We start from the raw sequence: 26849 nt of genomic DNA on the forward strand, positions 1-26849 counted from the left end.
CTAGTCTATAGAACAGCTGGCCAGCTGTGGTGTGGCCAGCTGTGTTGTGGCCAGCTGTGGTGTGGCCAGCTGTGGTGTGGCCAGCTGTGTTGTGGCCATCTGTGGTGTTGCCAGCTGTGGCGTGGCCAGCTGTGGCGTGGCCAGCTGTGGCGTGGCCATCTGTGGCGTGGCCAGCTGTGGCGTGGCCAGCTGTGGTGTGGCCAGCTGTGGTGTGGCCAGCTGTGGCGTGGCCAGCTGTGGCGTGGCCAGCTGTGGCGTGGCCAGCTGTGGCGTGGCCAGCTGTGGCGTGGCCAGCTGTGGTGTGGCCAGCTGTGGTGTGGCCAACTGTGGTGTGGCCAGCTGTGGCGTGGCCAGCTGTGGTGTGGCCAGCTGTGGTGTGGCCAACTGTGTTGTGGCCAACTGTGTTGTGGCCAACTGTGGTGTGGCCAACTGTGGTGTGGCCAACTGTGTTGTGGCCAACTGTGGTGTGGCCAACTGTGGTGTGGCCAACTGTGGTGTGGCCAGCTGTGGCGTGGCCAGCTGTGGTGTGGCCAGCTGTGGTGTGGCCAGCTGTGGTGTGGCCAGCTGTGGTGTGGCCAGCTGTGGTGTGACCAGCTGTGGTGTGGCCAGCTGTGGTGTGACCAGCTGTGGTGTGACCAGCTGTGGCGTGGCCAGCTGTGGTGTGGCCAGCTGTGGCGTGGCCAGCTGTGTTGTGGCCAGTTGGATCAAGTGTGCTGTATATTTTAAGATCAGATTTGTATCTTTAAGACCAGAATGAACTATTATACAGACTCCTGTGGTGCTTGTTCCTCACCTCTCACTGTGACCCTTTGACTTCTTCCTCGTAGGTACTCTCTCATCATCATATACCAAACTCTTTATTTGATCTGAACTATAATATCTTGTGTGTGACGATAACAATAGCTTTCTGCAAGTGTGTACTCAATTGTGCTCACTGGGGTTGGTCCTGCTTTGTAACATCCTATGTCTATATTTGAATGCAGTCTATATCTTCACTACTCTGATAGTAAACAAATATGTTATAATGTCTCTGTGGATCAGTTAGAAAATTAGTTTCGAGATGTGTTACATCATTCCTGCACCTCGCGCTTAAAATAGTCCGTCGTTCACTACCCTGTCTATTCCTCAGAGAATGTTTGTATGTAGTTATCATGTCTCCCCCTTACTCATGATTCTGTCATTTAATCGATATTTAATTCCTATAGTATTTACTGGTAGGTGCAATTATTGTCGGGGTGGCGTATTGTCACCTTCAGTCTGGCCTCCTGTTCCCAGTAACCCCCTCGCGCGCACGTGTCTATACGCTCAAAATTCTTGTCATACAACAGATCTCTATTTTGTACTTTCTCTATTTCCCTGACATTCTTAGTAGTAGTTGTTGTTGTGTTGTGGTGGGTGTGTTGTAGTGTGTTGTGGTGAGTGTTGTGATGTTTGAGGGGACGGTTTAACTTGTGACAAGCAGCCTTGTACCCTGCATGTAATCAATATTGTAACTTTTTGTGTAATGACATTTTCAAATAAAGTTAGATACATATACACACATACCAAAAGAATAGGGGTGGTAGGAGAAGAAAATATCAAAGTGTTCAGTGAAGATCCACAAGGTCTTCTCTGAGTACTCTTTATTTTCTTCTCCGAGGCTACGGGTCCCTACACTTGCATCAGAGGTGGTACCCCTTCTAGGTAATATATATATATATATATATATATATATATATATATATATATATATATATATATATATATATATATATATATATATATATATATATATATATATTAGTATATTTTGGTAGCAGTCTTTCCTGTAGACATATATTATTATGTGTGTGAGTTTTCAGTTATATATTATTAAATATGACCGAAAAAGTAAGATTAATAATTCTAACACGAATTTTCTCAATATTTCTTATGTTTCTTTTCACTGTTGATGGTAATTGAAAAATCAATTCTCCAAAATTCATTTTTATTTCTAGACTGACGCGACACTTGAACGCGTTTCGTAATAACTTATTACATTTTCAAAGACTTTTAGTTTACACACACAACTATAACCTGCAAACACTAAACAGAGTTCTTACTACGCTATGATTTAAACAGCTTTCATTTTATACCCGCATTTTGGGTGAGGTGATATGTTACAACAGTTTTGGATGAGGTGAACAAAACTTTCAACACAAGACAGAACACGAAACAATGGGTATTAATTGGGTAATTGAAGGTAAGAATGGAAGTAACTGCAAAGGGCCTATTGGCCCATATTTCTTGATGCTTCTATATTGGAGCGGAGTCTTGAAGTGGGTAGAATATAGTTGTGCATTAATTGGCTGTTGATTGCTGGTGTTGACTTCTTGATGTGTAGTGACTAGCAGATGTCAAGCCGCCTGTTATTGCTTTATCTATCGATGATTTCTGTGTTGTTTGCTAAGATTTCTCTGGTGATGGTTTGGTTGTGGGGAAGAGATTATATGTTCCTTAATGGAGCCCTGTTGCTTATGCATCGTTAATCGCCTGGAAAGAGATGTTGTTGTCTTGCCTATATACTGAGTTCTTTGAGGCTTACAGTCCCCAAGTGGGCATTTGAAGGCATAGACGACGTTGGTCTCTTTAAAGCATTCTGCTTTGTGTCTGGAGAGTTTCTCATGAGTAGGTTGGCCGTTTTTTTGGTTTTATAGTAAATAGTCAATTGTATCTTCTGATTTTTGTCTGTAGGGATAACGTTTCTATTAACAATATCTTTCAGGACCCTTTTCTCCGTTTTATGAGCTGTGGAAAAGAAGTTCCTGTAAAATAGTCTAATAGGGGGTACAAGTGTTGTGTTAGTTTTCTCTTCAGAGGTTGCATGGCGTTTCACCTTTCTTCTTATGATGTCTTCAACGAAACCATTGGAGAAGCCGTTGTTGACTAGGACCTGCCTCACCCTACAGAGTTCTTCATCGACTTGCTTCCATCCTGAGCTGTGGCTGAGAGCACGGTCGACATAAGCGTTAACAACACTCCTCTTGTACCTGTCTGGGCAGTCACTGTTGGCATTTAGGCACATTCCTATGTTTGTTTCCTTAGTGTAGACTGCAGTATGGAAACCTCCGCTCCTTTCCATGACTGTTACATCTAGAAAGGGCAGCTTCCCATCCTTCTCCATCTCGTAGGTGAAACGCAACACAGAATTCTGCTCAAATGCCTCCTTCAGCTCCTGCAGATGTCTGACATCAGGTCCCTGTGTAAAAATGTCGTCAACATACCTGCAGTATATGGCCGGTTTCAAGTTCATGTCGACTAAGACCATTTGCACGATGGTACCCATGTAGAAGTTCGCAAACAGGACACCTAGGGGAGAACCCATGGCGACCCCATCTACTTGCTTATACATGTGCCCATCCGGGCTCAAGAAGGGTGCCTCTTTAGTACAAGCTTGGAGTAGTTTCCTTAGAATGTTTTCAGGTATGTCAAGAGGAGTACAGACCGGATCACGATACACTCTGTCCGCTATCATTCCGATTGTTTCATCCACAGGTACGTTGGTAAACAGTGATTCTACGTCCAACGAGGCTCTTATCCCTGTGGCCCGTGTTCCCCGCAGTAAGTCAACAAATTCCTTTGGAGACTTCACGCTGAAGGCGCAAGGTAAGAGCCTCATGCTTCAGGTAAGAGCCAGCTGGGTCTCATGCTTGGGGGGTAAGAGCCAGTTGAGCCTCATGCTTGAGGTAAGAGCCAGCTGGGTCTCATGCTTGGGGGGGTATAAGAGCCAGCTGGGCCTCATGCTTGGGTATAAGAGCCAGCTGGGCCTCATGCTTGGGTATAAGAGCCAGCTGGGCCTCATGCTTGGGTATAAGAGCCAGCTGGTCCATACCGCACTTGGAAGTATCGTGTTTCATACCGTACAACCACTTACTGATGGGCAGCAAACCCGGACAAAAGTACCGGTAGTGTATGTGTTCCGGATGTGGCTTGAAGCAAGATAAAAACTATTGAGGTGTCATAGAAGTGTCTTAAAAAACGTCCAGCATAATACTTTCCTCCCGCGAGATCCGGAACATTGCTCGCGCGTAAGAAAGCACCAAGTGGTTGTAAGGTGCGAGTGGCAGCGTGTCTTTATTGCTCGGATATGATGGAGCCCCAGCGGCATCAGGGGCTTGGAAGGCAGCCAGAAAGAGGCCTGTTGGCCACGCTGCAGACATGGCCTAGCTCTGCTGACCTGTTTTACTAATGTAGCGACTTTCTTTGCCAGCGTTTGTGTTCACTTGTGGCCACCTCACTGGTGGGTCACAGTGTGCAGGGGGTCCCTACACCATGTGTTACACTTGAACAACATTAATCATTTTAAATGAGTGATGAATTATTCAAGAAATTAATACGACTATGAGACATATTGACCAACCTTGTGTGTGTGTACACATATGTGCATAGCTTTGAGTGCCCACATATACATCGTGTGTTCTTGTGTGTCGACCTGAGAGACTTCTCTGTCGACCTGGGCGACATCTGACAACTATTTTGTTTTCGATTTATAGCTCGTCTGTTCCAGAAGTTGGTGAATGGGGGTCGTAGTGGCTGGTAGTTGGGGGTCGTAGAGGCTGGTAGTTGGGGGTCGTAGTGGCTGGTAGATGGGGGTCGTAGTGGCTGGTAGTTGGGGGTCGTAGAGGCTGATAGTTGGGGGTCGTAGTGGCTGGTAGATGGGGGTCGTAGTGGCTGGTAGTTGGGGGTCGTAGTGGCTGGTAGTTGGGGGTCGTAGTGGCTGGTAGTTGGGGGTCGTAGAGGCTGGTAGTTGGGGGTCGTAGTGGCTGGTAGTTGGGGGTCGTAGTGGCTGGGTAGTTGGGGGTCGTAGAGGCTGGTAGTTAGGGGGTCGTAGTGGCTGGTAGTTGGGGGTCGTAGTGGCTGGTAGTTGGGGGTCGTAGTGGCTGGTAGTTGGGGGTCGTAGTGGCTGGTAGTTGGGGGTCGTAGAGGCTGGTAGTTGGGGGTCGTAGTGGCTGGTAGTTGGGGGTCGTAGTGGCTGGTAGTTGGGGGTCGTAGAGGCTGGTAGTTGGGGGTCGTAGTGGCTGGTAGTTGGGGGTCGTAGTGGCTGGGTAGTTGGGGGTCGTAGTGGCTGGTAGTTGGGGGTCGTAGTGGCTGGTAGTTGGGGGTCGTAGTGGCTGGTAGTTGGGGGTCGTAGTGGCTGGTAGTTGGGGGTCGTAGTGGCTGGTAGTTGGGGGTCGTAGAGGCTGGTAGTTGGGGGTCGTAGTGGCTGGTAGTTGGGGGTCGTAGTGGCTGGTAGTTGGGGGTCGTAGTGGCTGGTAGTTGGGGGTCGTAGTGGCTGGTAGTTGGGGGTCGTAGAGGCTGGTAGTTGGGGTTGTAGAGGCTGGGTAGTTGGGGGTCGTAGTGGCTGGTAGTTGGGGGTCGTAGAGGCTGGTAGTTGGGGGTCGTAGAGGCTGGTAGTTGGTGGGTCGTAGAGGCTGGTAGTTGGGGGTCGTAGTGGCTGGTAGTTGGGGGTCGTAGAGGCTGGTAGTTGGGGGGTCGTAGTGGCTGGTACTTGGGGGTCGTAGACGCTGATAGTTGGGGTAGGTCGTAGAGGCTGGTAGTTGGGGGGTCGTATAGACTGGTAGTTGGGGGTCGTAGAGGCTGGTAGTTGGAGGCCTGGGATATAGACGTATCTGGCAGCTTTCTCAAAACCCAAATGTCGAGTACACAATGTGTCAACTTTGTGAAAGAGAAAACATGCACTCTCTTGAACATTATATTGCAGAATGTCCCATATTGACTGACTTTCGCCCTCCTGGGCTAAGGTATGCTGAACTCTGTAATTACTATATGAGTACTGGAACACTTGATGATATATTGGACTTGTATCCAAGATTGACCATGTAAGAGATTAATTATACAATGTATGTATATAATGTAACTATATAACCTTAGCTTGTAAAAGCACCTTAATCACCTTCAGTGATTAAGTGCTTAATTGCACACTAGTTTCTTTATCAGCTATCTCACCCTGTCAGAGTAAAAGAGACAAATGTATGTGAATGCATGTGTGTGTATATATGTATGTATATGTGTGTGTGTATGTATATGTATGGGTATAAAGTATATATGGAAGCTGATCAGAATTACATTTCACCTTTGTAAATGTACATTAAACGCCCTACACGATTTGATGATTAATTGTGTTCCTATGTAATGCAAAGTATTTACTTATTATGCTAAATTAAATTTAATATTGTTTGAATAATGCAGATCTCTCATTCAATATTTTGTAACTTTGTATTACAGTTTCTTTCATGTTTGTTTAACATTGCATATGTATTTTTAACATTGAAATCCTTTGTAGTAAAGATTAAGTTGTTTAAATTCTTTGTGGGCTTAATTAATGTTAAAGGTATGCAATATCTCTTGATATGTTAATAACTTTGTGTCAATAACTTTGCTTTGGATGGTAGACATCTTGTATTCATTCTTTTCAAAGAAAAGGAGGGATGTCATGTTCACAGAAAACGGTACCATCCGTTTTCTATGTGCGGCGGCTCAGACGCCAGGAGGAGGTAAACAATAGAGCGAACAGGACGCCCGCCAAGCTTGGTACCTGCTAGTCATGTATTTATTTATTTATATATATACAAGAAGGTACATTGGGTTTGTGAGAATACATTGGATAGTACAGTATTTACACTCTTGTAAAGCCACTAGTACGCGCAGCGTTTCGGGCAGGTCCTTAATCTAACACATAATTTTAAGTAGGTAATTTCTATCAGAATTGATAAATGATAAAGATACATTGCAAGAGAAAAATGAGATGAGAGAGATAAGTAAGTATATTAAAGCACATTGTTATATTAAAGCTCTGATTGATTACATTGACAGCTTGATTAGTAATTTAAAAAAGATTAATAGACACCATACAGCAGATTGACAGCACATATAAGACAGCAATGATCACAATGGTAAAGATGTTCAGATTGGGTACATAAAGATTGGGAGACTGGGTAGCAAAAGATACAGATAAACAAGATTTATAAACACCATACAGCAGATTGGCAGCACATATGATGATTATGATCACAATAGTAAAGATGTTCAAATTGGGAACATAAAGGTTGGGAGATTGGGTAGCAATAGATACAGTGCAATTTTAAGGCAAAAAGTGAAAAACTATGAAGATGAAATTAGGTACTTTTTAGTATTGATTTTGAATGATGTATAAGTTGGACAGCTTTTCAATTCAGTAGGGAGTGAGTTCCATAAACTGGGTCCCTTTATTTGCTTAGAGTGTTTACAAGGATTAAGTTTAACTCTGGGGATATCAAAGATATATTTATTTCTGGTGTGGTGATAATGGGTCCTATTACATCTGTCCAGGGAGAGTTTCAGAGCAGGATTTGCATTTAAGAACAGGGTTTTGTAAATGTAGTTGACACAAGAGAATTTGTGGAGTGAGATTATGTTTAGCATGTTTAGGGAGTTAAACAAGGGGGCTGAGTGTTGTCTGAAAGCAGAATTTGATATTATTCTGATAGCAGATTTTTGCTGGGTGATGATGGACTTGAGGTGGTTTGCAGTGGTTGAACCCCATGCACAGATACCATAGTTGAGATAGGGATAGATTAGTGCATAATATGGAGAGATGAGAGCAGAGTTAGGAACATAATATCTGATTTTGGAGAGTATACCAACTGTTTTAGAGACTTAGTTATGTATTGTATGTGGGTACTGAAGTTGAGTCTCTTGTCTAGGAATATGCCAAGAAACTTTCCATCATTTTTATTGCTAATGTTTATGTTCCGAACCTTAATGGAATCTGACCCATATATCAATCAGGTCAACCCATGTGTTGCGTTTCCAAAAGGGTCGCCCATGTTAGAATCGGTGAAAGCCCTAGTAATATTGTTGAAAACATCTTTATAACTTATTAAACCAAAGGTCTTTTTATGTCAGAAGAACGGCAGAAACTGGATCTATATATGAAAACTCTTTCAGGACAAAATTTAAAGTAAAACTAAAGATATTTGTAGTTGTATAAAAGTTGCATTTTTCATCGGTCGTAGAGCCGGAAATCCGCAATATTCATCTCAGAACAATGCTTATTTCACGCAGAATCGTTAATAAACGTAAGATTTTTATACGTCTCAAGAAAGATAGAAACAATCTTACTTTAATCTAGTTTTACATAATCTAGTTTTACTTTAAATTTTGTCCTGAAAGAGTTTTCATATATAGATCTAGTTTACCGCTGCATATGCAGCGGTTGATGCCTATATCCTAAGAAGCACATCAACAAACTGAAAAAGGTGCAAAGACATGCTACTAAGTGGCTCCCAGAACTGAAGAACAAGAACTACGAGGAGAAGTTAAAGGCATTAAATATGCCAAAACTAGAAGATAGAAGAAAAAGAGGCAATATGATAACTATATACAAAATAGTAACAGGAATCGATAAAATTGATAGGGAAGAATTCCTGAGACCTGGAACTTCAAGAACAAGAGGTCATAGATTTAAACTAAACAGAGAAGCCAAAGACATAAAAGAAAATTCACTTTCGCAAACAGGGTGGTAGACAGTTGGAACAAGTTAGGTGAGAAGGTGGTGGAGGCCAAAACCGTCAGTAATTTCAAGTGTTATATGACAAAGAGTGCTGGGAAGATGGGATACCACAAGCTTAGCTCTCATCCTGTAACTACACTTAGGTAATTACTCATCTGTCAGGCCCCTAACCATGGTTGATACCTGGTTGATACCTGGTTGATGGGGTTCTGGGAGTTGTTCTACTCCCCAAGCCCGGCCCAAGGCCAGGCTTGACATGTAGCAGTAAGTCAAGTGGTGGGGTTTGAGAGATTTTGGCACTGTGTACCCCTAAGGAGGTGGGTAAAAGGCACATTTGTAACAAAGGTGGAGTTGCTCTACATAGAGTCTGTAATCACTCGGGACTTCAAATCAAATCAAACCAAGGATGGGACTTGGGGAAACATCCTTGCCAAAAAGGCTGAGGTATGGAACGGATCAGAAAGGTTTGTCAGTGCCGAAGCCAAGTATAGGCGTAACACGTCTGGACCAGTGGAATCCCAATCTTCCGTCACAGACTCGGGGGGCCTGGTTGCCCACTCCATGAATCTGAGAGGAAGAAGGGATGTACTGTATTTATAAAGTTAACATATAAAAAAAACATTGATTAGACTTCACTGCCCTGCACCCACACGGGAGGTAAAAAACACTTAGGCAACCTCAGAGATAACATAAAGAGCTTATGCAGGTAACTGCAGAAGGGGTCTGAATAGCAGCCCAGGGACTGATAGGATGTCAACCCTGCAATGCAAGCCAAGCCAATTGATTCAGGCGAATCTCGCTGAACTTTCCATTTAACCCCTATCTCGCACCAAAGAAGTGTGTTGCCTCCCCCAGTGGCTGGAACCACTAGGAAGGCTCAATGTTCAGATGAAGGAACAATGGGGAATACATGGGTGGCAAAGCCATATAAGTAAGACATGAATCACTTGTGCACTGTCAGAGCCAGCAGGACAGGGAGTAGAAGCCACCAACACCTACCCCACACGTGGCACAAAAGACCCCCTTCACAACGTCAAGAAACCACCCGTGAGATCACAGGTGGATTAAAAAATTCCATAACATGGCAACTGTTACTTTGATATGCCTTACAGTAACAACAATATTTTTATACTAACTCAACATACCATCTCTCTTTGCTCACAACTAGGGCAAAAATATACAGGTTGACATTTATTATATTTATTTGAATATCAAATATATTTACATGACTTTGGTTCTGTAAAGATGGTGATTTGTACCTTTAGCACAATCTCAACTCATAATGTTCATACAGTATTTGGTCCATAAGATACCCTACCATAATAAATGAAATTTACAACTCTTCTACATTTATTCAATCCTTTTTGTAATAACTACAATATATGGTAAATATTATTGCCAAAGATGAAGAGATCAAAGTCCACTTCCCTCTGGCTACTTTATAGCTCACTGCACTCATCACTGAGGTAATATACAACCATTCCCTAAATCATTGTTAATGCAATCTGTAAACAAACAGTTGAAGTGTGCCAGCTGAACCGATGTCAGTATGTGCATGCTAGAATTTTGTAATGCAGATTGTGGAGAATTTAATGAAATGACTTAGATTTTCTAATCACAGATTTGTGACCTAAGTTTATAGAGTAATGATTCCAGTTACATATGCAAAAAAGTTTCAATAATATTTCCAATTAGCCCACAATAATTATGTTGATTAGTAGACAAAATACTTAAAATAAAAGAAACTTAATAAACATTTATTATATCTTCTGGTAAAAAATTTACATTTATTATATCTTCTGGTAAAAAATTTATCGGAGCTATTATACTGTTAACAACAGAGTTGAATTTTTTCGATTGAAAATTCTGATGATTAGTTTGAATAAATCAAGTACAGTCAGCCCTCTACCTGCATTCTTAAAAAAAAAATGATCATAGTTTGCACAAAGTTAACTTTACATGGGAAAATAGGATATGTTCCAAAGATTCACTTAGATCATAAAACACCTGGTGAGAGGGTCATCATGATCTGACTCGCCCATCAACGGGTCACTGGAAGGCGATTGGACATGATACTTTTTCCATTCGGCTATGGTTTACATCAAGCTAACATGTATTTCTGACTACATATGTTGGATGGCAAAAATTGTGATGATTGCTCTATCCTGTGCCACTTTGACCCTTAGACCTTCTTACATACCAAAGCAAGATTTACACCTTTTCATAAATATACAGTACTGGACTGTTTATGCACTTCATCTTGCCTATTCACATAATAGAGTGATCAAAGAAAGCAGCAATGCCCCACTTTTAAGATATTTACTTTCAAACATTTCTAATTTATCAATGAATTACAAATGCTCCTTCTGCATGCTAAGTTCAAGGACTAATGTGCAGCAAGAGTTGCAGAATGTCTGAGAGGAGCCATCATGGTTGAACAGAGCACAAATGGCTGACAAGAGATGCTGAGAAACACCAAGTTCAAAGGAAACCTTACTAAAGAAATATTTTATCTACAAGGGATTTATCTCTACATTTACAAGCAAAATGTCGCCATCTAAAAGTCTACTCTCAATTTAGTATTTCTGTACCCATAGAAGCTATTATGCAGGAATGAAACCCATAAAGCACATGATATTTTTAAGGAATGATGAGGTCAAAATACAGTGTCTAAATATTGGATTTAACTGGGATGAATAGTGGCACGAGACAATGGGTGGTACAAAGCAAAAAAAACATCCTTGCAGTGATACACATCACCCCATCAATTTTACAGCCCAAGCTCTATGAACATTACATCAACTTGAGTATGGAAGAACCCAAACTCAAAATAAAAAAATACATTAGCAAAATTATGCAGGGGAAAATTTGCATCCTTTGAACTCAATATGCGAAGGCTGACTGTAATATTTATTATTTAAACCGTAATACAGTATACAGTATTAAAAATTAAGCACATGAACATTCCACATGTTATTGATGTAGGACAATTAATAAAGCTATTTGTAATTATATCTATAGACTTGTAGAATTATGTGCTCATACTCAAGGCCATGGAATGACAAGCTATTCTATGAAGGAAAACTTAACACTTGTTCAGAACCATACATGTCACCAAAGGAAAGTTTGTGTCAACATCAAAGTTATGTCCAGTTCTTTTTACTAGTAGCATTTTTAGGAACATTGATTTTATATTCTGCCTAAAATTATAATTAACACAATGCCCACAATATACAAATATTTTAGTATCCAAAACATTTTCACACAGATTATTCTGTATTCTTTTCAATTTCTATTGCACCCTGCTTTAAGCAGCAACACTTAGTCTTAGCCAGTAAAATGTGAACTAAGAATTATTAATGGATGATTCAGTTTAATATAAATGTTAAAGCTAAGTCCCACCAAACACTGCACTCCAGCATGCACCATGGACAAGGTGGGACATTAGTTGTGCCAAGTGAAAATTCAATTCCTTAGAGAATGTCATTTTTGCCATTACAGTATTACAAACAAGGAGAGAAAAAATGTGATACTGTAGTCAAATTTCTGAAGAAATATATAGTTACTCTGCAAGTAGATTAGTAAAATATCAAGCATCATGAAAAAATTATTAAAACCCGTATAAAATGTGCCAAGTCACTCTACTATTGTCTGACTTAACTGAATTTTTTTCACAAAAGATGGAATCATAACTTCTAGAAGAAGTAACAGATAGCAAATAATATATGTAGGACCTATCACACTTAAGTACAGTATACATGATTATAGCATGAAGCACTAATTCATATGTTCTGTACACTGAAAACTCTTCACTCTTATATACATATATATCTTAATGCTAAAATAAATCTTGATAAACAAATGTGATAAAAACAATTGTGCCACGAAAAGTACCTCTCTGATGATGATGAGTTCTGATTACTGTCTAATACAGTACATGATGGTAACATTAAAACTGTCAATACTATGCCATTTCTCCTTAAGTTATGAAAACTACCAATTTTATCTCTGTGCCATAGTTTTTGATGACTATACAAAAATGGATCCGACTATTATTATTTTACTTGGTTATCATAACATCTACATGGGGAGCAAGTCCGACCATTACTTCCTTGAGGGGCTCCCTGGTTAACACAAACCAAAGCACATCACATATAAATACATACAAAAAGAGGATCACACACCATGCACACGCTACATAGTCTCCCTGGCTTGGTGCCTTCTTTTGATAATTACTTACTTATAATACACCAGGCACACAATACACACACATGGTGCTGAAAATTATAACCACAGTTCCATTACTTGGCCCCAGGCATAAATCCCAACCTAGCATACTAGTATAACACATCTACACATCTTGGTTCATTTATGTGCCATCACTTGTGGATTCCTGTGTTTACAGTTTTACTAGCTTATTATTTACAAGCAATAATAATCCAAGCTAAAATTCCAATATGAACATTAAATGGAGAATGTCTAGATATTAAGAAAAATAACATTTTGAGCACATTAAATATTAAGTGTGTATAGAATTAAGGATAGACTAGGTTGTTAGTAAGATAATAACACAGGAAAAGAAGCAGAGTCATAAACTATGACGTGTTTAGTCTATACAACGCAGTAGTCGATGTTAGCCACAAGTCATTCCAATAATAATAATGAGCAGTTGTTCATTAATAACTGTTGCAAATGAAGGGTATAAATATTAACAGATGCCGTCAAGGGCATTTCACCTGCATTGTGTGATGTATACAATACTCATTTTTTTTATAAAAAAATCAATTTTTTTAGTTACATCCTTACTCAACAACAGAAAACACAACCCTTTGGCAATTTTCTTATTGATAATATTGGTGAAACTACACAAGAGTATTATGTTGTCACCAGCACAAATGCTGCAGGAGTATACAGATGTTTTGAAGTGTGTTATATTGTATATAATATTGTATTTGAATAGAGCTTCTCACATTCAGACTCCTCCAGACTGGCACACAATTCAATGATGATAAACTGGCAAGATACATCACTTGCAGACCTCCACACATGGACACTATTAAACTATAATGTTAAAACATAAGATTAATCACTTTCAAATTCCACAATATGTAGACAGTTGAAAGCTCTTACAAAATTCTTGTTTGTGAATCTAAATGTAGATTAATCTTGAATCATTTCTTCACACTAACCTTGAAAGTCAACTGATAAACCTGTTGAAGCTTGGTAAAGACATATTACCTCTTGTCACAGATCTTCCACCACTGACTGAAAAGTCATAAAAGGCAATAAAGGTTCCAGGCATAATGACACATTGTAAAACAAGGTGGTGGTGGTGGTGATGTTAGTAGGTTGTGGTGAAGGGCAGGTTGTGGTGAAGGGCAGGTTGTGGTGAAGGGCAGGATGTGGTGAAGGGCAGGTTGTGGTGAAGGGCAGGTTGTGGTGAAGGGCAGGTTGTGGTGAAGGACAGGTTGTGGTGAAGGACAGGTTGTGGTGAAGGACAGGTTGTGGTGAAGGGCAGGTTGTGATGCAGCAGCATGTTGTACAACATGGGGAGTGAGGTGATATAATTTTAGACCTAGGCAAAGCTTCAGGACCATACAGGTATTCACCATGGTGGTATAGCAGGGACATGTTGTAGTGCAGCTTGTGGTGCAGGAAGAGCCAAATTAAATACAGTACTTATATGTGAATGAAAAATGGAGACTAGCTCTAAACAGTGAGGTGGAATATCTTTGCTTGTTCTGCCTTAACTGCCATGTGGATCCTCTTAAACTGATCCTGAGGAACATCAGTGTGACCATGATACATCAAAGCATTTTCAATAAACGTTGTAGTTTCTTCTGTACTTTTTCCAAGACATGCACAAGCTATACTATCAATATTTAAATCGTCGAGTAAAGACCGATCTTTTTCTTTTTCAAGAAGAAGGCTTAGTTTTTGTTCAGCTTCCTGAATGATGGCTTTCTGGATGATATTCAGTGTGTTACCTTTCACTGCATTTTTAAATTTGTCCCTTGTCAAGTGTAACAAAATTTTGTTATCAACTTCATCAAAAATTTTCATGGTATCCTGTCCACTAGCCTTCAATTTTAGTGCCTTTTCATGTAATAACTTCACAGGGCTCAGGAATGCACCCAACCTCTCATCTAAATGACCTAATGTCTCTAAAACATCAATCACGTCATCTGTAAGACTTTCTGGAGGAGTTGTGGAAGATACCTCTTCTTCTGGTAAATGTCTCTCTGTATATTTCAACTGATCGACCTTTTGAGGAAACCTGTCGCAAAGATTTTTAAGTGAATCATCTAATGTAAAGTTTGTCTTTTCTGATAGATCAATCTTTAATGGATTCTTGTCGGATTTCTCATCCAAACTAGTATGCCTGTCACCAGGCTGACTAACTTCGTTTGATATGCAAGACGACAATGGTTCAACTTTTGCTGTATTTTCAGGCTTGGTGAAATGTTGTAGAAGTTCATCAATAATTCCTGTCATACTATTCAGATCCACATTTTCTTTGGGATTTCCAGCATTTTCTAATCTCTGGTTAGCAACATGACTACTTCCTTTATCTCTAGTGAATGGATCATTTTCCCAAGATGTCTCCATTGATCTTTTTGAACTTTGGTAGTGACTATCTCTTTCCCTCTTTCTGATAAGGTCTCCAAGTTTGTCATCAGTCTTCTCATGTTCCAGCAGCTCTTCCTTGTCTTCATAATGACTGGAAGAACTTCTACTTCTATCACTTATATTTTTATCTCTAGTCCTCCTCATTTTCTTAGTGCTCTTCTTTCTATTTACACTTGGTGATCTTGTGTATTTAGCTCTCTTCCTGTTTCTAGAACTATAATTGCTGGCATCTGATGATCTGCTTGAAGACACTGAGCAGCTAGATGCAGTGGGAGAATGAGGGTAAATTTTATTGTGAAGTAATGACATACACTGATCTCTCTTCACTGCCCAGCACTCATTAAATATATCCTCTATACGAGACTTCCAAAATATTTCCCATTCTTTTGTCATGTCATATGTGTATGGATCACCACCGAGCGAAACAATTTTTTCTCTTTTCTTTTCAACAAATGCTCGAAATTCTTTAGTGTAATCAGGATGAGTAACTGGAACTTTTCTATACATGTCACATTCCTCATCATGAGCTTCACGCAGAGACCGCAGTGTACATACAATAACAGAATTCTTTGAACTGTACTTGTCTCTTCTTTCACTGCTTGAATCATACTCTTCTCTTATTCTACTGCTTGAACCGTACTCTTCTCTTATTCTACTGCTTGAACCATACTCTTCTCTTATTCTACTAGTTGAACCATACTCTTCTCTTATTCTACTAGTTGAACCAATTTCTTCCTTAATTCCACTGCTTGAACCTCTTCTTCTTCTTGTGCTTGAATGACTGTGCGAGATGGAACGTGACCGTGACCTGCAAATAATTACAAGCAATGTATTATGCTTGAAAATAGTCCATGTCGGAAAATAAATATTCAATAACAAAGAGAAGTGCGGCAGTATAAGTGTATACAGTACAGTACTTTGTTATTTGAATGAAATAACAAGAACCTAGATAATATGGCAAGTATTACACATCTCAAGACAAAAAGCTTACTGTGTGTTGTGACAGTGGGTGTGGACAAGTTCTGCTGTGTTGTGACAGTGGGTGTGGACAGGTTCTGCTGTGTGTTGTGACAGTGGGTGTGGACAGGTTCTGCTGTGTGTTGTGACAGTGGGTGTGGACAGGTTCTGCTGTGTGTTGTGACAGTGGGTGTGGACAGGTTCTGCTGTGTGTTGTGACAGTGGGTGTGGACAGGTTCTGCTGTGTGTTGTGACAGTGGGTGTGGACAGGTTCTGCTGTGTGTTGTGACAGTGGGTGTGGACAGGTTCTGCTGTGTGTTGTGACAGTGGGTGTGGACAGGTTCTGCTGTGTGTTGTGACAGTGGGTGTGGACAAGTTCTGCTGTGTTGTGACAGTGGGTGGGGACAGGTTCTGCTGTGTGTTGTGACAGTGGGTGTGGACAGGTTCTGCTGTGTGTTGTGACAGTGGGTGTGGACAGGTTCTGCTGTGTGTTGTGACAGTGGGTGTGGACAGGTTCTGCTGTGTTTTATGACAGTGGGTGTGGACAGGTTCTGCTGTGTGTTGTGACAGTGGGTGGGGACAGGTTCTGCTGTGTGTTGTGACAGTGGGTGTGGACAGGTTCTGCTGTGTGTTGTGACAGTGGGTGTGGACAGGTTCTGCTGTGTGTTGTGACAGTGGGTGTGGACAGGTTCTGCTGTGTGTTGTAACAGTGTTGTAACTTTCTAAGAGCTGAACCCCCGGGACGTGTACTCTAACGGGGACCTAGTAGGGGGTACCACCAGAAAATACTCAGAACACAAGGGATACAAGGGGCAAGAACAAAGACAGACCCCCCCACCAGGTAGATAAACAAAAAGAAAAAGAAAACCCCGCAAGAGGACAGAGTACCCAAGCGGAACAGAGCCGGCCGCCATGATTGGTAAAGACAAGCTTCACAGTACCCTGCGCCCCACCAGTGCAAAACTGCCCCTTACTCTAAGGCGAACAAGGGAGACAGAACACCCGAGCACACAAAGAGCGGCCAAAAATCAAGCAGTAAATGGCCTAGCAGGGGCAGGACCCAAGGAACTTGTGGAAGGTGGCCCCAAGCCCCAAGGGTAGTACTTACAGGGCACCTAGGGAAGGGAACCCTAGGCGCATGCAGCCCGAGTACTGGAGAATCACTCCAGGCTCACGCACCACCTAGAAAACAGACACCACACTCTAGGTACAGTGCTGAAACAGCCACTGGAGCCGGAGCACATAACCGGTGCCTATAGCATCAGCCGAAGAACTGATGGGTGGATAGCCGGCGTGGGAGGTCTGGGGCTCCCCCTTCCCACTCCCGGGGAGGGGGGAGCTGTGCAGACAGCGGCGCGGTGACGTGTGACGTCATACTAGTTTGCTTGTTTTCTGTTGAGGAGTTCTGTCCACTAGTTCGGCTTAACCCTTAAAGTGCGCATCACGTCACATGACATGCTGGACGTTGTTCCAGTCAACTGCGCATCACGTCATATGATGTGTTGGAGTACTACGCAAGATTTAAACAGCCCGCGGATACACGGGGTTCACCACACCTTCATCAGGGCTCTTGTAAACAGACGCCATTTTTTAAAAAAATCGTGGGCCAAACTCCCGGGTGTTATTGGCCTCAGTATTGAGTGAGCAACCAAGCCTGACACACGCAGCATGAGCTAACAGCACTGCTGTTCAGCTTGTGACCACAGCATCGCCTAAAAATGCCAAATTATACTTCTTCATGCTATTATGTAGCGATGATATTATTACAGAAGACCCCTGACTGTGATAAAACTGACCAGGGTTCTGATAATAGCAGGATTGTGGTGATATTTAGCGCTGTGCGCCATGGAGGGAGGAGTAATGCTGTGGGAGGGAGGGTGGTGGCGATGTCTTTTGACTGTGTGTGGCCACCTTTTATTGACTGCACTCAGCATACCAGCTTAGTGGTTCGCTATGGTGAACACAAATGTAGATACTTATATATAACGTGTGTATAGAAGGTATAAACAGCAAGAGAAGGTTTGGAGCTGCCATTTTGGTGAGGGCGGTGGCATCGTCTGCACGACGCCACCGTGCAGACGACAGTGTTGTTTACTGGTTACCACGATGGTCTTTGGGCACCATACCAGTTTATTTGTACAAGTATGGTGAATAAAACAGGTAGATATTTATATATAATGTGTGTGTATATAGCGTAATAACACCACACAGTATTGTTGGAGGAGAAATATTACTGCGTCTGGCCTTGAGGGTGGCCGCCGATCAGCTGACTGTGTGAGTAGCCACATCTTTGTGCCTTTACTCACCATACAAGCTTAGATGTACAGTTATGGTGAACAAAACATGTAGATACTTATATATAACGTCTGTATATAGTGAATTATAGCAAAAACATTATTGTGGGAGGAGAATGAGGGTGAGTCAGATGACTGGAGGGAGGGCGGGAGTGGCTGGCTGGTACACGGCGGTCACTCCTTGTTACTTTTTGACTCATAATAGCTACTTAGTGGTTCGTTATAGTGAACAAAACATGCAGATACTTATATATAACCTGTGCTTATAATGTAATAACCGACAAAGTATTTGTTCACTGATTGATGAAAATAATTGAATCAACAATATGCACACCATATTTTTGAGTACAGCAATGATTCACTCATTTTATTATATAAATATATCAAACTACACACTATTGAATAATATTACAGCAAAAAAAGTATGAAAAATCAATCAGAGACATTGAAATAATTCGGTAATTATCTCTTTGTGGCAACTCCGGCCTGACAGCTTGCGAGCAACAGACCGCCTGGGACGCACGCTGAGTCAGCGCCTATAATTTGCCAGACTTCCCCGCCCTATAGCGGGCAATATATGCCACTTACGATTTTTTTATTATTTTTCCCGTGATCAGTGAACACAAATTAACAGGTTAGGAAGAAAAAATAATTTTTTTTTTTCAAAATGACATGCGCCTGTGGGGATGACAGGATATTAAACCCCGAGCATGTTAAGGGTTAAGGTAGCAATTTTCACCAGAATAGGGGTTTGTTTTGGAATGCTTACCTTTCTGGATGCTTGACCCAGTCGATGGCAGACATAGAATGCTTCCAACCACACGGGGGTTTCTATAGGCCATTGCTCCCCTTGCCTTTCTGAGGGGGGGGGCCAGGTTCTGGCCGTGGTCCCCAGTAGACCTTAGAACTCCATACACATGACTGATGCCAAAGTCTGACATTAGCATATCAGCCTGGTAAAGCTCCGGGGAGCCGACGGGGCTCCCCCAAGAAAGGAAAAATATAAAGTTTAATTCATACCTTTTACAGTGTAAAGAATTTGTAGGAGAGTACAAATCTCTTTCCCAATTGGTGTTTCTTCTGTCTTGTCTCAGGTGCTCATTGGTGACCCTATCATTGAAGCCATGGCCCAAGTGCCTGACTGGACTGCAACTTCTTCTTGGACTTTGCCTCCATGTTTCATTTCTACTGTAACTTCTTCTTGGACTTTGCCTCCATGTTTCATCTCTACTGCAACTTCTTCTTGGACTTTGCCTCCATGTTTCATCTCTACTGCAACTTCTTCTTGGACTTTGCCTCCATGTTTCATCTCTACTGCAACTTCTTCTTGGACTTTGCCTCCATATCTCCTCTCTACTGCAGCTTCTTCTTGGACTTTGCCTCCACGTTTTTTTATCTAAAGGGTACTGTTTAACAGGCGAGTGACATCTCTCCCGTCTTATTCTTTCTGGACTAGAAAGATTTTTATCATAACAGTCACTTTCCTCAATACTGTAACATCTACCACCACTGCGGTCACTGACTTTGCTACCATATCTCCAAGGACTAAGCTCCCTCACTGGACTATAGTCCTTCTTTGGACTATGCTTCTTCTTGGGACTGTTCTCTCTGTTATCATTATCATTTTTGCCCAACAATTCCCTACTCTTCAGTCTTGCAGAGATCAAATCAGATGTGCCATACTTTGAAAAGCTGCAGGTATTGTCTGTATAGTTTACTGTATAATTTTCTGTTGAGTTGCATTTCATAACTAAGCTCGCTTTATCATGTAATTCAGCATTTTTATCTTCTTCATAATCTGGAGATGACAAACGCATTGAAGATGGAGAGACAGGTTCAAGAAGGGAATTTTGACTCTGAAAGTTCTCTCTTTCAGGGCTGAACACTCTCTCCTCACCTACATAACTACATGGTGATAGACTCAAGTCAGTTGGAGATACACACTCAAGATAAGAGTTTTTGGAAAATCCACTTACCACTGGTGTGTCTTCCATGGTAACTGGAGAGAGAGACTCAGTATCACTACTTGCTTTTCTGTTACCTTTTACATAACTTATATAGACACATGGTGTCAATGTTAAAGCAGAAGTGATTTGTAAAAGATAATGCTTTTTTGTAATGTTACTGCATGAGTTATTAATAATGCTAACTCCCAGTCGATCAATACACTTAATTCTCCTTATTTTTCCAATATTGGTTGGTGGAAGCGACAAAGTATTGCTTTCCATAATTGTAGACAAATCAGGCTGGCGTATACGAAGCAACTTGTCAGATTCAGTGTCATCCTTTATTTGAGTAGGATGTTTATAAGAATTGTAAACATACAGAGAATTGTCCGCAAACTTTACACAAGCTTTAGCTATCCTTCTTGCTACAACTACAGTTGGATGGAAACCATCAAACAAAGGAACATTATCTTTTGGCAAATCAATACCAAACACCAAACTGTTAAAGTCCCAGACAGGCAACTGTTTCACTTCAGCAAGTGTAAATGCAATCCTGTTAATTCCTAATATAAACTGCCCAATCCTGTTTAATTTTTCCTTTATTTCCATGGATTGTGAAGGAATTGTTACAATGTGTCCGGTTTCTTCAGCGTGTCTCTTGACCAAGTAGTTCTGTAAGGTCAGAAAATCAAATGGATAAATGGTTGTGATTATTACATCACAGTTAGTCGTTACTTTACGGAGAAGTTCGTCAACGCTCTTCAGTGAGTTAACAAAGTCATTCCAGAGTTTATCACTAGAGTCCAAATTCTCTAAACATAATGAGGGTAATTCCAATTTCATCTTATGGGAGTCACACCCATCTTCTGCAACAAAGTTTATAATATCATACATGCCTAAACTAAGAACTATAAGTGCATCCTTCTTGCCTGAAATTTCCTTCACAATGGGGTTGTCTTCAGTCAAAGCTCGGAAGGACAACTTGCACTGTGTAAATATAGTGACCATCTCTCCATCATTTATAGGCCACACTTTTTCCACTTTATGTAATCTGGAATCACCAATAAGCACAACTTCCTGGTACCTGTTCATATGATACTGCTTAATGGTATATTTTAGCATGGGAATCATATAATTTTCTGTTGCATCTCTTGATGGGTTCAGCCCATCCTCTAAATATTCATCTACATATACTTTGAACTCTGGTTTAAGAGGTAACAGGCCCCAAACAATCTCCTTACCATCTCCCCGGACACATAACTCTGCCACTTCTATGTTAAATTTAAATACCTTATTTTGAATTTGTTTTTCCATATTAGCATTCCAATGTCGTTTGTAAAAAACTGGCTCATGTCCAGTGCTCTCACTGTGAACACGTTTCTGAAACAAATTATAATTTGAAATCCTTACTGGGAGAACAGTTGTAAAGAACACTGCAGAATGTTTACCAAACATTTGTTTTAATTTCTTATTCACAGTCACTAAAGTGCGATAAACATTTGCTGAATGTTTTTTTACATCACAAATTTGTTTCAATGGTTTATGGTTATACGAACACTGCGTTTTCTGGCAGGATAAATTGTTATTTAAGTCAATCATATCATAGATGCCAACACTACAAATGAGCAAAATTCCTCGAGGGCAATTGCTTTTATCAGCATAATGCTTAACAGCTTCCTCCAGATTATCAAGGGTCAAGTCTGGCACACACTTGATCTCCAGAGGGCCAAATGTGCTCTTTATCCCAACATCTTCTAAGTGCTTGATGCGAGAATCTCCAATTATAACCACCTTGCTATACCTGTACAGACGTGGCTCGCCAACTACCTGTAAATAAAATAAACCATTGTTACAATAAAGTTCATTTGTATACAATTTCATCAACAAGTAGGTTAATCAAGGACATAGAATACTAAAAGTATGTAATTCCTAAGACAACATTATAAAAAAAAAATCCAGTGTAATCAAAGTATCTCCTTGAGCTACCCTCCCCTTCCCTGGAGTCTTCCAAACCCAGGTACTACACCACACCAGATTATTGCGTCATGAGCCGCTAACAGTGCTAAAATCTGGCCCCCCTTATAGAGGCAAGGGGAGTGTGGGAGTACTACATCTCTACAGTAACCAATGGGAAAATTCACCAGAAAGGTAACGTGCAACAAAACAAGCGACTGCTTTGACAACATTTGTAACCCTGATTTGAACAACTCATCAAGAACAAACAGATTATTAATTCCACACCCCATAATATGGCAGCCCCAGCAACCTAGTAATTTACACACTGCCCAAACACGATGACTTCCCGAACATGGGAAGATTCGAAGACAATGCAGAGAAAACCCACCAGAGAGTAGTACAGTTTTTCATTACATTCAATGTTGGATTTCTGGGAGGATTTCCCAAGGTATTTCAACACACAAATGTAAATAACAACAATGCAGACTGGGGTGAAAGAAGGGCAGACAAAGACAAACTCAAATAGTCATGCTTTGCAAGAAGCCAGTAGTGGACACAATGCAAGAAGCAAATGTAACAGGCCTGCAAAGAGCAGGAAGGTGAACAAAACCACCCAGCAAGTCAGCAAGAAAGCCATGTACAGTAGTTTTAACCAGAATAGAGGTTTGTTTGGGGGTGCTTACCTATCTGGGTGCCTGGCCCAGTTGATGGCAGACATAGAATGCTTCAAATCACATGTCCATTTCTACAGACCATTGCTCCTTGTGCCTCTCTGAGAGGGCCAGGTTCTGGCTCATGGTCTCCGGTAGGCCTATGAACTCCATTCACACCGACTGATGCCAAAGTCAAATAACATCCATATCAGCCTGGATAGCTCCGGAGAACCGAAGGGGGCTCCCCCCAGAAACCCACAGCAAGTGGCGTTCCAATTTATTTATTAAAAGTATAGGACATAAGACCTTTGTAAGAAACCAAGAAATGGAATCCAAGATATAAGGTCCCCCAAGTGGGCCTGAACAAAGAGCTACTCCTGTGTTTTGTTACTTTTCATTTTCATACACATTCAAAATTCAAAATTCAAATTCAAATGTTTATTCAGGTAAAGTACATACATACAAGGTGTGATACAAATATTGATGAATTTATAGTTAGAGCTGGTACATACAATGCCTAAAGCCACTATTACGCAAAGCGTTTCGGGCAGGAAAAACACTAATGACTAAAACATAATACTAATTGAGATTAAAGTATAAAAAGTGTTGAGAAAATCTAAAAATAAAAAAGGGGGGAACATGGCAGAAAACAGCAAAAAATACAATTTGGTCGACAAACAAGCATCGTTTAAAAATAGCAGAAATGGGTTGACATTATAGGGGTAAGGTAGGTTACAGGGAGTTTTGGCTCTTCTAATTATTTTAGATAGCAATGATGAGTAATTCTTTGAAAATTCTTTGGAGACAATTCCTAACCTATACTTCTTCTCAAGGTCACGTGTGTGTTGTAGCTGTTAATTTAGTATCATGGTTAATAATACCCTTTACCGGATGGACTTTACATTGTGAATATTCTATTACATATATATTGTTCCTATAATTCCTCAGGTGATGGCTAGCTATAAGGTAAACCTCTTTGTGGAGCATTTGATGTGCTCATTTTAGGTTTGGGGTCCTTAATTTGATTGTTTCTCACTTTTTTTTATTGTTTTGTCGTGATGGTCTTATGCCTTTTACTTCTAACAAACATTTTTTTCATTAGTTAATAAGTTTTCCTTTGTACTCATACTTTGTGATCATGCCATTCTTTTATTAGAGAACTAGAATTAGGCATACCAAACCCAGTAGCAAGAGCAGACACGTGGGCACCGCTTTCCTATTTTGCTCCAAGTTCTTATTTCATCTCAATCGTGGTTCTAACTAATTTTCTTTTTGCTTGGCCCTTATCACTAACCTTTACTAACTTTCTTAGGTGAAATGGTGACTTATTTAAACTAAGAATATAAAAAATATCCAAGAAAACACGAGAAAATGTAGGGAAGTCTAGTGGTGTTGTGCACTGAACGACAGCTACTGGGAAACTGACTCGTCTGGGATGCGTGTTTACGTTTGAATGCCAAACAAACTGTTGAGTACCGAACATGTACAGTGGTTGAGTGCCGAATTGTTCGAGTGCTGAGGTTCTTTTGTACCTATAGCTGGCAATATGCTACATGTGTTTTGTTTCAAGTCAATACAGTCCAATGAGGTGTTTTCCAGATATAAAGAAAAACACGAGTGCAGTATTATGAAATTAACCTCAGCTTTATGATCCTACAAAAGTGTTGTCAATTTAATGTAAATATGATTAGGCATTTTTATGATACTACATGTAAACCTTCAATAAAAAATTAACAAACGTGACAAAACCACAAGTTGTATATTGCTTATACTATACTAAGTATACTTAATTACTATACCTGATTAGAAAATAGATTTTCCTCTTGAGAATGTTCAGTTTCACAATTAAATTTCTGATATTTTTGTTTGCAATCCTGTTTACAAAACTTAACTGCCTGCTGCAGCTTAGAACATTGCTTAGTTGTCTGCTCAAGCTTTATGTTATCTTCCTTCAAACTCTTGTATACATGCTTAGCCTTGGGATCTTTTTTCAGATTCCTATTTGCCAGCCTAGATTTTGCAGTATTCTGTTTAGAATCCTCAGTAACTAGTCTCAGCTCTATATCAAAAGAGCTCTCTCCCTGAGAAATCTGTTTTTCTAGAAGAAAATCTAAAATATTATCTTTATTGCCAGGCAACTCACAGGTATCACTTGTTATCTCACAAGAGGACCTGCTCAACTCACAGATGTTGACATTCTCAGCTGTATCACCAGCTGCATCACAGCCTGCACCAGCTGCTCCACAACTTGCACAGCTGGTTTCACAACTCACAGTGTCTGTTCCACACCTTGCACTCAATTCTTGTTTGCCCGAATTACTTAAAGTGTCTTTCTTATTTTCAATAATTTTCTTATCTTCGTTCTGGGATATTGTAATATTTATGTCTTCAGAAATGCATTTTATAGATCCATCCTTATTTAATTTACTGAGTTGGTCACTTGCTTTCATAATGCATTTTGGTAGAACTTGGTCAGGCTTCTCTTTCTCATCAGGCAATTGTAAATCTGTCCGTTTATTAGTAATTCTCTGAGAATTCTCCTTACCACAATCATTTTTTTCCTCTCTGACATACATACTCTTACCGTCACTCTTCGCTTCTACTACGGCACCATCTTTCTTTTTATTGGATCTGTCGCTAGATGATTTAATTGAACTTTGTTTGTCAACTGACCTTCCAGAATGACTTTCCCTCTGATTACCACTTGCCTTGTATATTCCACCAGAGTTTTCACACTCCCTCAAATTATCTTTATTTCTTCTACGGGAGTCATTACTCTTTCCCTCTTCATGTGATTTTGAAGAATCTTTAGATTTGTGAATATTTTTTTCATCTTTGCATTCTTTGCTCTTGTTTGTTTGATCCGTTTCTGTAGCACTTGCGCGTGCAACTTGCTTGTCCTTGACGTCCCTCTCTGCGATGCCAGAGGCATGCACTTGGCTCATATTTTGTGATTCATGAGGATCCTCTCTATCTTCCAGAGCTTCTACCACTTCAAAGTCCTCGACAGAATCTACCACTTCAAAGTCCACCAGAGCATCAACCACTTCAAAGTCTTCCATATTGAGTAAATCCTGACCAGTTTCCTCCTCCGACACATACCCTGAAAAATAAAGCAGAAATATTGTACAGTAAACAGGTATATGTATTCTCCTACATATGATTACAGGGTTGAGTATTAGCTACCTGAATGGATGGGATGAATGGGATTGGATTGGATGGGATGGATGGGATGCATGGGATAGGATGGATGGATAGTCAAACAGAGGGTCAGCCAGTCAGTTGTATACAATTTTCTCCCATACCTCCATATCTCAGCCTCCATCACAACTAGTATTCCAACTGCCAAAATCATCTTTTGTGTGAGACTTTATTGAATTTAATTTTTGGACTAGAGGGATGCCATCTGGCCAACTGCCTCTTTGCTCAAAGACCTCAGCGATCATCACATGATCTTCCCGACCTTAACACAAACTGGTTGTTACTGTATTATTTAAAATAGCGAAACTTATTATTTATGGAGCAAGATGTGAAACTGTTAATAGTTATAATGTATAACACGAATGGAACTATCTACTAAACAGAAAAATTTAGCTGCCCTCACAGATTACAATCGACCTTGGTAATGAAAGAACTCGGGTCAAACTGTGACCACAAGCACTATCAAAATAACAGTGCTGAACCAAGCCAGAGTTCCTGAGTATGAAGCATTATACATCAGCAGTGTTAACTGGGATCTATGGGTATCACTAAACACAATTATCAAAACCACAACTGTTCGCAGGCTTCTCTTCTGAGTCAACCCGGAATATAAGGTAATTATCAGGAGACAGTACTAAGCCAGTATGACTATGTAGCACATGGAACACACATGATAGGATAAGAATCTGGGATAATCATACCA

General features: G+C 40.6%; 2 protein-coding genes across 2 annotated transcripts in view; both read right to left on the reverse strand.

Moving 5' to 3' along the window:
* Positions 1-13811, reverse strand: LOC138359570 (mucin-2-like). Its single transcript, XM_069318915.1, has 3 exons — positions 13776-13811; positions 4428-5673; positions 1-713 (listed from the first exon to the last, which is right to left on the reverse strand). Exons 1-3 carry the CDS (start codon positions 13809-13811, stop codon positions 1-3), a joined length of 1995 nt encoding a protein of 664 aa, XP_069175016.1.
* Positions 13288-26849, reverse strand: part of LOC123774045 (uncharacterized) — a 23390-nt gene continuing 9828 nt past the window's right edge. The window contains exons 4-6 of the mRNA XM_045768160.2: positions 24745-26048; positions 19411-22163; positions 13288-15947 (exon numbers count right to left, since the gene is read on the reverse strand). Of these exons, the coding sequence (XP_045624116.2) occupies positions 14219-15947; positions 19411-22163; positions 24745-26048 (5786 nt within the window). The 3' untranslated portion in view covers positions 13288-14218. The remainder of the gene's footprint in view (positions 15948-19410; positions 22164-24744; positions 26049-26849) is intronic.

This window comes from Procambarus clarkii, chromosome 91, assembly GCF_040958095.1.
Source record: "Procambarus clarkii isolate CNS0578487 chromosome 91, FALCON_Pclarkii_2.0, whole genome shotgun sequence".
Lineage (NCBI taxonomy): Eukaryota > Metazoa > Arthropoda > Malacostraca > Decapoda > Cambaridae > Procambarus > Procambarus clarkii.

Bases quoted from the DNA above. Each gene is read 5' to 3' on its own strand.
- LOC138359570 (XM_069318915.1), bottom strand. From the start codon at position 13,811: ATGCCTGGAACCTTTATTGCCTTTTATGACTTTTCA. The intron at 5,674-13,775 runs GTCAGTGGTGGA...TCTTTCACAAAG, and splicing joins TTGCCTTTTATGACTTTTCA to TTGACACATTGTGTACTCGA. The intron at 714-4,427 runs GTATATGTGGGC...TAAAATATACAG, and splicing joins GACACACAAGAACACACGAT to CACACTTGATCCAACTGGCC.